This window comes from Lingula anatina, chromosome 8 (assembly GCF_051362555.1).
Source record: "Lingula anatina isolate TDL-2025a chromosome 8, LinAna3.0, whole genome shotgun sequence".
NCBI classification, from domain to species: Eukaryota; Metazoa; Brachiopoda; class Lingulata; order Lingulida; family Lingulidae; genus Lingula; species Lingula anatina.
The window spans coordinates 380,785-393,639 of record NC_141774.1 but is presented as its reverse complement, the minus strand read 5'-3'; the positions used below and the strand labels follow the sequence as shown (position 1 = coordinate 393,639).

The following is a 12,855-nucleotide window of genomic DNA, read 5'->3' as shown; positions in this document are numbered from 1 at the left end:
TAAGGGTGGGTGACAGGAAGATGACATGTGGGTGTCAGGAAGGTGGCATGTGGGTGACAGGAAGGTGACATGTGGGTGTCAGGAAGGTGACATGTGGGTGACAGGAAGGTGACATGTGGCTGACAGGAAGGTGGCATGTGGCTAACAGGAAGGTGACATGTGGGTGACAGGAAGGTGACATGTGGGTGTCAGGAAGGTGGCATGTGGGTGACATGTGGGTGGCAGGAAGGTGACATGTGGGTGACAGGAGGGTGACATGTGGGTGTCAGGAAGGTGACATGTGGGTGACATGTGGGTGGCAGGAAGGTGACATGTGGGTGGCAGGAAGGTGACATGTGGCTGACAGGAAGGTGACATGTGGGTGACAGGAAGGTGACATGTAGGTGATATGGGTGGCAGGAAGGTGACATGTAGATGACATGTGGGTGACAGGAAGGTGACATGTAGGTGATATGGGTGGCAGGAAGGTGACATGTAGATGACATGTGGGTGGCAGGAAGGTGACATGTGGGTGACTGGGGGACATGTGGGTAACAGAGGATGACAAGTCTTTGGCAAGGGTGTGACAAACACTGTTAGTAAGGGGCAGGAGTGTAATAAGTACACTGCATGCAGCTGACATAGGTAACTTCGGGTAAGATGTAATAAAATTATGATACAAGTAGACCATTTCAAGGTGTCTCTGTTAATTTGATGTTATTTGTTGATACATGGTTTGCATAACAATGGATTAGTGAAGGCCTGAAATGTTATTTCTTTACCAGCCAATACATATATCTACTGTATTGATAAGGGGCATCATGTCTGCATCCTACACAACATACAGTATCATGATATACACTCACTACAACTGAACAAAACTGAACTATGAGCTTTCAAAACAATGCTTCATTAGTAAAATCTGAAAGAAATTATTTAAAATTCAGTAAGTCAGTAAGTCAACTGTAACACTGTGTCTGACTTTGAGTACAAACTTTTGAAAATATACTACCAAAATAAGTACCATTTGATATTTGTAACTAATCAACACAGTTTTCAAAACTCTGTCTACAACTGTAGCATGTGCTGATTTTTATTTACCCATTTTTTCCTGACTATAATGAGGAAGACATTTGCAATAATCACGCTACAGCAGAGTGGTTTTTGCTTATACTTGGTTACCAAAGCTAGGAAACTTCCTATGAATTCTCAACTACAAGCACTAATAATAAACCAAAGCTACATGCCAAGACTTTCCTGTACAGGCAGTGTCTAGATACAGCCCTGTATCACACAATATTATATATCATGCCCAGATTATAGGGGGCAGCACTATATACCATGCCTAGACAATAGGGGGCAGCACCCATTAAGTACCTTTGGAGCAGACCCCTCCCCTGTCCCCAGGGTTGGCAGAGGCCACATAGGACAGCCCCAGGGTCCCCAGGGTCTTAGTGGAGACACGCCCTATGATTTGAAATGTAAACAGGTGAGCAAGGCAGACACCAGAGTAATCGCCTCCTGCAGCAAATGCCTGGAATGGAGCGGAAATCGGGAAAAGATACCAAGTTAATATGTTTAACAGCATATTGATTAGGTTGCCATGACAACCTCTGTGTCTCTTGGATACAGTAAAATTAAAAACATTCTACAGTATTTTCCCTTTCCTTTTCTCCTCCATAATATTTTCTGAGTGCTTTAATTTAATTTATAAAGAGAGAGTGAATATAAGCAACTGTATCTAGTGCTACTAAAATTAAGTAACTTTTCAGTTGTAAAACATGCTGTGGAGGTTTAAAAAATACTGCTGAAAGTACCACACACAAGTTAAACCAAGCTTGGTACACATTTCTACAAAGTGAAATACAAAATAACAAGACATAAGACATAACAGATGTGCTGTGATCAGCTCAGTAAACAGCAACAGACCACACATAATGGAGGGAATAGGGAGACTTTGCAAACAACACACTACCAAGTATGAATATTGAGAACTAAGCCACCACTTTTAAGTCACTATGACATTTTTGTAGTTTGCCATAGCAACTCATAAAGATTTCAAGAAATCTTTGTAAAAAATTGAGTTCATATTCAATACAAACACATTAAAAATTTATTTCATTTTTTTTTTTTTTTTTTTGGCAAATGAATTTTTTTCCATTTGAATCCCTTCATGATGGCTTATTTCATGTGAAAAAAAAAGAAATTATGTTTTCAACTGAGCATCTTTTTCACTGCTGCCAAATAATACACTAGCGACCTCCAGTGTTTTCATGTTCCCATTTCATTACATATATGTGAAACTGTTCTATGAAGTACCAAGTACAACTAGGCTTTGTGTACTCATACTGTGTTGTTTGCAAAACCTCCCTAATATATGCCAATACATTAAGGAATAATAAATGCCTTATATGGTCTATTGGCTCTACATTATATATAATATAGAAGTAAACCAGATCATGATAGAATATTACCATAACACAGGGGTGATAGATGCATACCCATGTTGTATTCAAATGTGCCTGGATACAAATCTCAAATGTGCTTACAATATAGTGCAAAGATCACATACTATTGATCCTAATAGCACTTTAAACTACTATGGTAAACAAGTATCAGTGCAAAATAAATAAACAAGTCCTCCACTACCTACTATATGGTTATGGTAAGATAAACAAGGCAGCAAAGCTGTCAAATGTACAGACAAAAAACAGAAAATAATGATGCAAAATAGGTCATTTTGCCAATTTTGATGCAATAATAAATAATGCTTATAATAGCACTGTTAGTCAACACTGAATTTTAATCATGCACAACAGGTAACATGGTCAATAACAGGAGCTGACCCAGAGATATTTTCTGACAGTATTCCAAAGTATCTTTGTTGATCCATCCTCTATTTTGATGATCTTCCAACAGAAAAAAAATAAATATCAGTCAATATAAACTTAAAAATCCGAACGTCTTCCGGAAGCTGACCCAGAAGATGGTCTCAATCCATCCCTTCAATAAGATTACAGTATCAGGACCATGAGAGACCAAAGTCACATGATGAAAGTCTCAATATTTGAAAAATGATGACAGTGCATAAAATAATATTACATAATGTTTGAAAACATAAATAACATACAACTGCTTATGTGGAAATACAGAAAATGTGCAGAGCTTCAGGCGGTTAAATATCACAAATGCAAGCGTTTGAGAAAAAAGTTATTAAGGAAAATAAACAAAACTAGAAAAGCACTCTGAGAGTGCAGACCTCTGCCCAGGCAGGAGCAGATCCATAACAGGAGCAGATCCAGAGATATTTTCTGACAGTAATCCAAAGTATCTATTTTGATCCATCCTCCATTTTGAAGGTCTTCCAACAGAAAAAAAACAGATACCAGTCAATATAAACTTAATAACCTGACTGTCTTCCGGAAGACCCAGAAGATGGTCTCAATCCACCCCTTCAATAAGATTACAGTTTCAGGACCATTAGAGACCAATGATGAAAGTCTCAATATTTGAAAAATGATGACAGTGCATAAAATAATATAACATAATGTTTAAAGACATAAAAAACAATACAACTGCTTATGTGGAAATACAGAAAATGAGCAGAGCCTCAGGTGGATGGAAGTTATAAGTCACAAATGCCAGTGTATGAGAAAAAAATTAACAAGGCAGCAATTGTTGATTATAATTGATTATTGTCCTCTTTGGCCCACTTCTGACAGTTCCTGAAATTTTCAGCAAAATTGGTCCATAACTTTTTGAGTTATGTTGATGACAGACAAACAGGGGTGAAAATATAACCTCCTTGGCATAGGTAAATATAATTCCAATGAAGCTGCTATTCAAACTTTTAATCTTTGATATATATATATATATATATATATATATATATATATATATATATATATATATATATATATATATATATATATCAAAAACTTATTTGCAATATTAAACAAAATTTACCTGCATAATTATCATTGCTTCCTTATTATTAATCTAGCAGAGAGCTTTACCTTTGGGAGTTTACAGGGAAATATCAACAAGTGTGCTTTATGTAATCTCATTTAATGGCCTATCAATTAGGCAAATTAAAACACTGAAATTAGCTAAGTGATACCCAAGGGAAATTGACAGACTAACCCTCTCAAAGGTCTTTCCGGCCCATAAGTCACAACTTAAGAAAAGCACAAAACAATAATGCACAAAATAGGAGACTACCAATTCTGATGTAATAATACATTATGTTTAACTGCACAGTCAACATTAAATTTTAATTTTGCACAACAGGTAACACCGACGAAAATAAAAGCATAAGGCTTCAGGCCCATCAGAGTTCAAGTTTATGCTTAGAAAGTGCCAGAATGAGAAAAATGAAAATTTCACACAAAATTGCATAAAATTCAATAATAAATGATAACCCAATTGACCTGGCTTTCTAATTTGAACTACATGCCAATCCTAAAAATCATACTTATAAGTTAAATATAATGATAAACACAGTTTTCTTTTCATAATGTTTGCAGTAGCAGTGCAAAAAGATTATTGTCAATTTTGATGTAACATTACATAATAAATTATAGAATAATTATCACCAATTTTTGATTATTGACTATAAATAGCATGGACATGTAGAAAATTTGATTACCATACGGCTTCATGCCCATGGGAGCTCTGAGTCCCACAATGAATATGCCAAAAAGATAATGAATATTTCACTAAAATGTATAACTTCCAGAAAAAGAAGCCAATTAGACTGCTTTTCCAACTTGGGCTGCATTTTAGCCATGTGTTTCTTTTTTGAAAGTTTGACAATCATAAGTAACATGGTTTTCCCATAATGGTCATCATGGCAGCAGCACCAAAAATTGTGTTTTCTTCTATTTTGATGCAACATTACATAATGCTTAACAGCATAATGACCATCAATTTTTAATAATAAAATATACATCATGGATTTTCAGAAAATGTGACTAGTATGGGTCTTCAAGCCCGTGGAGGTTCTAAGTTGCACCTTGAAATTGCCAATAAGTGAAAAATTAAATTTTCACAAAAAAACTGTTAAATTGCCAGAAAATTTTACCAAACAGACTGCATTGCCTACTGAAGCTGTATGTTAGACCCATGTTTCTTTCCTGTAAGTTTGAGAACAGCAAGTGACATGATTTCCCTTAAATGGTCATCATAGGAGCAGTGCCCTAAATAGGGGTTTCTTCAAATTTTGATGCAACCTTACATAATGTTTAACAGCATAATAACCATCAAATGTTATTGATAAAATATTAGTAACATGGACATTCAGAAAACGTGACAAGCAAAGGCCTTCAGGATCATGGAACTTCAAAGTCACACCTTGAAAATGCCAACATGTGAAAAATTAAATTTTCACAAAAAACTGTTTAATTGCCAGAAAAAATTACCAAACAGACTGCATTGCCTACTGAAGCTATATTTTAGTCCCATGTTTCTTTCCTGTAAGTTTGAGAACAGTAAGTGACATGATTTTCCTTAAATGGTCATCATGGGAGCAGTGCCCAAAATAGGGGTTTCTTCAAATTTTGATGCAATATTACATAATGTTTAACAGCATAATGACCATCAATTTTTAATTATAAGATATTAGTATCACGGATATTCAGAAAATGTGACTAGCAAAGGTCTTCAGGCCCATGGAACTTCAAAGTCACATCTTGAAAATGCCAAAATGTAAACAAGACAGCACTGTTCTGATATGGGTTTAGTTCCATTTTTAACACTTTTTTAACATAAAACAAAATAAACATTTTACTGCCATTTTTATATGGCCAACTAAGAAAATTGATGAGATGGGAAAAGTATCAATAGAACAGTGTTAAATGTCCAATTTCCTCCATTCTGAGATTCTGAACATAGTGGATGATTGAATCTGACAAACTGCAATGATATGAGTTTATTTCCATTTTTGACACTTTATTACACATTACATGATAACAAGTTTACCATGTTTTTTACATAATCAACTAACAATGTTGTAAAGATGCAGGAAATATCAAACAAACACTTTTACGCATCTTATTAGTTCAATAATGAGACTGTTAACATGCCTAATAATTGAATCTGAGGAAATGTGAAAAAACAGTATAACTTCTAAAACTAGAGGATCAGAGAGGCGATACCGCCTCCGAATATTGTACCACCAGCTGGAGCAAGCGCATTTGTATAGACCCCCACATACACAAAATAAGGGGTGCAGCCACCAGTCTTGTGCTTGACAAGCTGTAAAAATGCAATCAACAAGAATTTTCAAAATATGCAAAAAATATATATAACTAAAAATGGTGCAATCAAAGTTAAGTTCATTGTAAGGTAGGTCAAAGGTCAATTTCAAGGTCACAGTAAATTGCCAGTATATGACTTCCTATCCAACTTCAATAGTAACTATGGACCTATCTCTGCCAGTTTTGGAGATAAAAGGGAAGCAAAATTTGCAAAGTTCAGTTCATGGTGAAAAGTAGGTCAAAGGTCAATTTCAAGGTCACAGTAAGATTGCCAGTATATGACTTCCTATTCAACTTCAATAGTAACTATGGACCTATCTCTGCCAGTTTTGGAGATAAAAGGGAAGCAAAATTTGCAAAGTTCAGTTCATGGTGAAAAGTAGGTCAAAGGTCAATTTCAAGGTCACATTTAGATTGCCAGTATATGACTTCCTATTCAACTTCAATAGTAACTATGGACCTATCTCTGCCAGTTTTGGAGATAAAAGGGAAGCAAAATTTGCAAAGTTCAGTTCATGGTGATAAGTAGGTCAAAGGTCAATTTCAAGGTCACAGTAAGATTGCCAGTATATGACTTCCTATTCAACTTCAATAGTAACTATGGACCTATCTCTGCCAGTTTTGGAGATAAAAGGGAAGCAAAATTTGCAAAGTTCAGTTCATGGTGAAAAGTAGGTCAAAGGTCAATTTCAAGGTCACATTTAGATTGCCAGTATATGACTTCCTATTCAACTTCAATAGTAACTATGGACCTATCTCTGCCAGTTTTGGAGATAAAAGGGAAGCAAAATTTGCAAAGTTCAGTTCATGGTGAAAAGAAGGTCAAAGGTCAATTTCAAGGTCACAGTAAAATTGCCAGTATATGACTTCCTATGCAAGTTCAATAGTAACTATGGACCTATCTCTGCCAGTTTTGGAGATAAAAGGGAAGCAAATTTTGCAAAGTTCAGTTCAAGGTGAAAAGTAGGTCAAAGGTCAATTTCAAGGTCACAGTAAAATTGCCAGTATATGACTTCCTATTCAAGTTCAATAGTAACTATGGACCTATCTCTGCCAGTTTTGGAGATAAAAGGGAAGCAAAATTTGCAAAGTTCAGTTCATGGTGATAAGTAGGTCAAAGGTCAATTTCAAGGTCACAGTAAGATTGCCAGTATATGACTTCCTATTCAACTTCAATAGTAACTATGGACCTATCTCTGCCAGTTTTGGAGATAAAAGGGAAGCAAAATTTGCAAAGTTCAGTTCATGGTGAAAAGTAGGTCAAAGGTCAATGTCAAGGTCACAGTAAGATTGCCAGTATATGACTTCCTATTCAACTTCAATAGTAACTATGGACTTATCTCTGCCAGTTTTGGAGATAAAAGGGAAGCAAAATTTGCAAAGTTCAGTTCATGACGAAAAGTAGGTCAAAGGTCAATTTCAAGGTCACAGTAAGATTGCCAGTATATGACTTCCTATTCAACTTCAATAGTAACTATGGACCTATCTCTGCCAGTTTTGGAGATAAAAGGGAAGCAAAATTTGCAAAGTTCAGTTCATGGTGAAAAGTAGGTCAAAGGTCAATTTCAAGGTCACAGTAAGATTGCCAGTACATGACTTCCTATTCAACTTCAATAGTAACTATGGACTTATCTCTGCCAGTTTTGGAGATATAAGGGACTAAATGTTATAATTTTGGAGTTACCATAATGTGCCATAAATTTCCTACAGAAAAAATTAATTAAAGCAATAATAACTCTTCCTTTGAGATTCAAAATTCCGCATGAAATACATTGTAAACAACGCATGGAAATATATTCTATTGTATTTTACCACTAAAACGGCCGTTATTGTAGTAAAACTAAAATCTGTGCTTGTCAATAGGGCTTTCGAAGCTTTCATCAAGGCATTCGTTGCTAATGACGTAATGGTGTCACGCGGATTCTCGCGTTCATTCGAGACCAAAATAACATATGGCGCCAAACGCATTAATGCGGACGCAGACGTAAGTTGCGAGTTTTTGTACAGTGCGTCGGATAACAAAAAGCCCAGAACGGCACACATTGTGGATATTAATGCATTTTTAACAAAAAGACGAATATATCTCATGAATCTTATATAGTGTTGTTGTTGTCTGCTTTTCCCGCGGTTTTAAGTAGGTCAACAGTGACTATGCGATGTCAGAGAGAGCTCCGTCAGTTAAAATCTCTTAAGAGATTTTAACAAAAAACCGTACGTTTAGGAAAAAAACCCTGGATTAACTTTGAATGCAGGAATGGGGTCGCTGACCATTGGTAAGTACGGGAAAATTGCCGTTTACTCCAGGAAAATCCAATTTTTGGCCAAAATGAAGAGTTATTATGACTTTAAAATAAAGAAAAGGTCATTTTGGTCAAAGTTCTTGAAATGGGAGGTTCTCTGAAGTTGCAGAAGTTTAAATTTGATAAAATAATGTCATTTTTGACCACAAGTTGTCTGCTTTGCCAAGCATTATGTTTTATTTTTCCGGAGTTCAAAATTTATTATCCATTACCGTACTGCACATTTTTACGGAAGCCGACTGGTGCCATATGTTGAAAAAAAAAATTATCTCGAAATTTCGAGATAGCATTTTTTTTGTTCAAATTTCAAAATACTATCTCGAAATTTCGAGATAAATTTTTTTGCTCAAATATCAAAATGCTATCTCGAAATTTCGAGATAAAAATTTTTTTTGTTCAAATTTCAAAATAGTATCTCGAAATTTCGAGATAATTTTTTTTTCTACATATGGCACCAGTCGGCTTCCGTACATTTTCCTTTCACCACCAATATGTACTTTCTGATACAGCGTAACTCGAAAACCGTATGGAATACAAAAAAACCGAGACCACCTCCAGTGTTGGGCTTTACATGCTCTACAAAATGCAAAAAAGAATGGGTCTCTAGCATTAACGGTTCCCGAATTAGAGACAGTTTTCAGTTTCGGTATCTTATGGCCGCTACTCCTGTGAAAATGCACCGATTGACCCCAAATTCACGGAGATGAAAGATGACCTGAAGGGTAACACTTTCCAATAATATTATTGGTTAAGTCTGTGTGGCGTCTGAATAACAGGGCAAAAAAATTTTTTTCGTAAAAAATTTCATTTTTTTGAAAATTTTGACCCATTTGACCTTGAAGTAAAGGTCAAAGGTCAAATCCGAGGGTATATTTGAAATCTACACATATGACTTTTGGAAAGCCGTCTATAGAAATTTTTCCCGTAACTCCTTCTGTAGGGTAGATAATTAGCATTTAATTTTGCCATTTTTAGACAAGGGTGCATTGCAATGAGTGCCACACCCAGACCCCAATACCGACAAAGCCCAAATTTTACGTGGAACGAGTTGAGATTATAGGTGACCTAAATCCATGAGATGGGTACGGGGGCCCTTACCGTCTAGGAGGAGAAGCGGTAACGGTAACATGGCGGCGGAGCCGGCGGAACGGACCGGACGGGACCGAAATCATGTGTACCGCCAGCGCTAACGCTGGTGGTAAATTTTTTTGTTCAAATTTCAAAATAGTATCTCGAAATTTCGAGATAATTTTTTTTTCTACATATGGCACCAGTGGGCTTCCGTACATTTTCCTTTTACCACCAATATGTACTTTTTGATACAGCGTAACTCGAAAACCGTATGGAATACAAAAAAACCGAGACCACCTCCAGTGTTGGGCTTTACATGCTCTACAAAATGCAAAAAAGAATGGGTCTCTAGCATTAACGGTTCCCGAATTAGAGACAGTTTTCAGTTTCGGTATCTTATGGCCGCTACTCCTGTGAAAATGCACCGATTGACCCCAAATTCACGGAGATGAAAGATGACCTGAAGGGTAACACTTTCCAATAATATTATTGGTTAAGTCTGAGTGGTGTCTGAATAACAGGGCAAAAAATTTTTTTTTCGTAAAAAATTTCATTTTTTTGAAAATTTTGGCCCATTTGACCTTGAAGTAAAGGTCAAAGGTCAAATCCGAGGGTATATTTGAAATCTACACATATGACTTTTGGAAAGCCGTCTGTAGAAATTTTTCCCGTAACTCCTTCCGTAGGGTAGATAATTAGCATTTAATTTTGCCATTTTTGGACAAGGGTGCATTGCAATGAGTGCCACACCCAGACCCCAATACCGACAAAGCCCAAATTTTACGTGGAACGAGTTGAGATTATAGGTGACCTAAATCCATGAGATGGGTATGGGGGGCCTTACCGTCTAGGAGGAGAAGCGGTAACGGTAGCCGTCCGGCGGAGCCGGCGGAGCCGGCGGAGCCGGCGGAACGATCCGGACGAGACCGAAACCATGTGTACCGCCAGCGCTAACGCTGGTGGTACAATAATGGCCCGCTTATGCTGATTTTTGAACTCAACCTGCGTTTTAGTAAGATTGACAACTTCTGTGAGTATAATGACAATTGGCCAATCCGTTTTTCTTATATTGTGTTATCAGTGTTGCATTTATATTGAAAAAAGTGAAAAAAACAGCATAAATTCCCTAAAAATGGCCCAATCATGCTGATTTTCGAACTTGACCTGCGTATTATGAATATTCATCAGTTCTGTAAGTTTCAAGCCAAAAGGTAAAAGGGTTTTCCACTTATCGTGTTATCGGTGCTGCATATATGCTGAAAAAAGTGAAAAAAACAGCATAACTTCCCTACAAGTGACCCGATCATGCTGATTTTCGAACTTGACCTGCGTATTATGAATATTCATCAGTTCTGTAAGTTTCAAGCCAAAAGGTGAAATGGTTTTCCACTTATCGTGTTATCGGTGCTGCATATATGATGAAAAAAGTGAAAAAACAGCATAACTTCCCAAAAAATGGCCCGATCATGCTGATTTTCGAACTTGACCTGCGTATTATGAATATTCATCAGTATTGTAAGTTTCAAACCAAAAGGTAAAATGGTTTTCCACTTATCGTGTTATCGGTGCTGCATATATGCTGAAAAAAGTGAAAAAACAGCATAACTTCCCTACAAGTGACCCGATCATGCTGATTTTCGAACTTGACCTGCATATTATAAATATTCATCAATTCTGTAAGTTTCAAGCTGAAATAAAAAACAGTTTTCCACTTATCGTGTTATCGGTAAAAGTGCACGGCGACGACGGCGACGGCGACGACAGACGCAGATGATGGCTATATGTACAGACACATCTGTGTCTGTACATAAAAAGTATGTATCATAAGAATGACTTGATTAGTAATGAGTTGTGTGTACAGTTATAACAGAAGATAGAGGGCAGTAGTATGTCTTTCAAGCCCAAGACAGTCCAGAGAATCAGCTAATGAGTGTGGTAGTCACAGCCCATGCTTCTCTCTGCTGAGACATGCTGTAGATGATGTGCACAATATAAACATTGATGATTTTATTATATAGTGTTAAACTGGAAGTAAAACCATGTACTAATGTTAATAATTTGATGTGCATCATAACACTAAATACTCTGAGATAAAACCATTCTCTAGTAACTTCATGTATGTGTATTATGTATAAAAGTACAAAATCAAAAATGGCACTAACATGAGATAATAAATTAATAATATGTAAACATATGCAATGAAAATAAAAGAGTACTTAAAAATAACATCTATCATTCCAGAATATCTTTAATGCACAACTTCCCTTCTCCTTCAACTTGAAGACTGCTATCCCTAAAAGATATGCCCCCCAACCTGCCCTCCCCCTCCACCCCCTCATCATCATATACCTCTAGTAACTCTCTGGTATCCCACTGCCTGTTAAGCACCTTCTGGATATCCATGTTGTAGTGGAGACGTTTTGGGTCAGAAGGCACTGTTGCTGTTTCGTGGACACGGACCTGTAGAAATAAACAAACCACAGGGTTATCCTACAATATGTCCACACAGGATAGCCCAAGGTTCATTTGAAGCAGATATTATAAGAGTTTGTCAAAAACAGTGCATATTTTAATTATATAACAAATATACCAAGAACAGGAAGGTTTGAAACCAATTCATTAGGAATGCAAAGTTTTTTGTCTACAAAGAGCATGTCTGAGGTTGTACACAAACTGTACTGTAGAGGGCAGCACCAGGCAGTGTCCAAACTCTAACTTAAAGGTCTTATAGTACCATTGACTTGGTAAGATGATATCAGACTCCCTGTTAAAACAATACTATGTATAAATGCAAACATAAGATAATATATATGCATCATTTTGAGAGAAATGATCTCCATGTTTTTTGTTTCTTTACTCAAGGATATTTACATATGATGAACCTCAGCTGCTTTAAGTTGCCAAAAAATTCTTACTTCTTTGATTTCAAAGCCGAAGTCGTCCAGACCATCAAAGGAGGTGTTTCTGTAAATGTGGTTCACCCTGGCGATCAGCGCTATCTGGAAAATAAAACAGCAAAGCAACATCAGATAGGGAATAACTGAAGTTGAATTTCCTGAATTTTCTAATTTTCATAAACCTTAATTTTCATAAACCGATATACATTCGACATATTCGACGATATCGACACCAAATTAAAACAATAAGCCTGAAAATGAACTTTATACGGACACTGAAATTTTGGACAATAAAAATCAATGTAAAACTGAAAGTAGTTATAAACAGCAGAGCGGTAACTGTTAGCTAGC

General features: G+C 36.5%; 1 protein-coding gene across 5 annotated transcripts in view; it reads right to left on the bottom strand.

Annotated features, from left to right (window-relative positions):
• LOC106153651 (ADAM 17-like protease) overlaps window positions 1-12,855 on the bottom strand; it is a 30,709-nt gene that overhangs the window by 9,019 nt on the left and 8,835 nt on the right. For 3 of the 5 annotated variants that reach the window (XM_087019119.1, XM_087019120.1, XM_087019121.1), the window contains exons 7-8: window positions 12,523-12,606; window positions 11,957-12,067 (exon numbers count right to left, since the gene is read on the bottom strand). In XM_087019119.1, coding sequence (XP_086875245.1) covers window positions 11,957-12,067; window positions 12,523-12,606 — 195 coding nt within the window. Of the gene's footprint in view, window positions 1-1,356; window positions 1,514-11,956; window positions 12,068-12,522; window positions 12,607-12,855 lie in introns of all 5 variants that reach the window. The other 2 variants (XM_087019117.1, XM_087019118.1) reach the window with 1 other exon arrangement.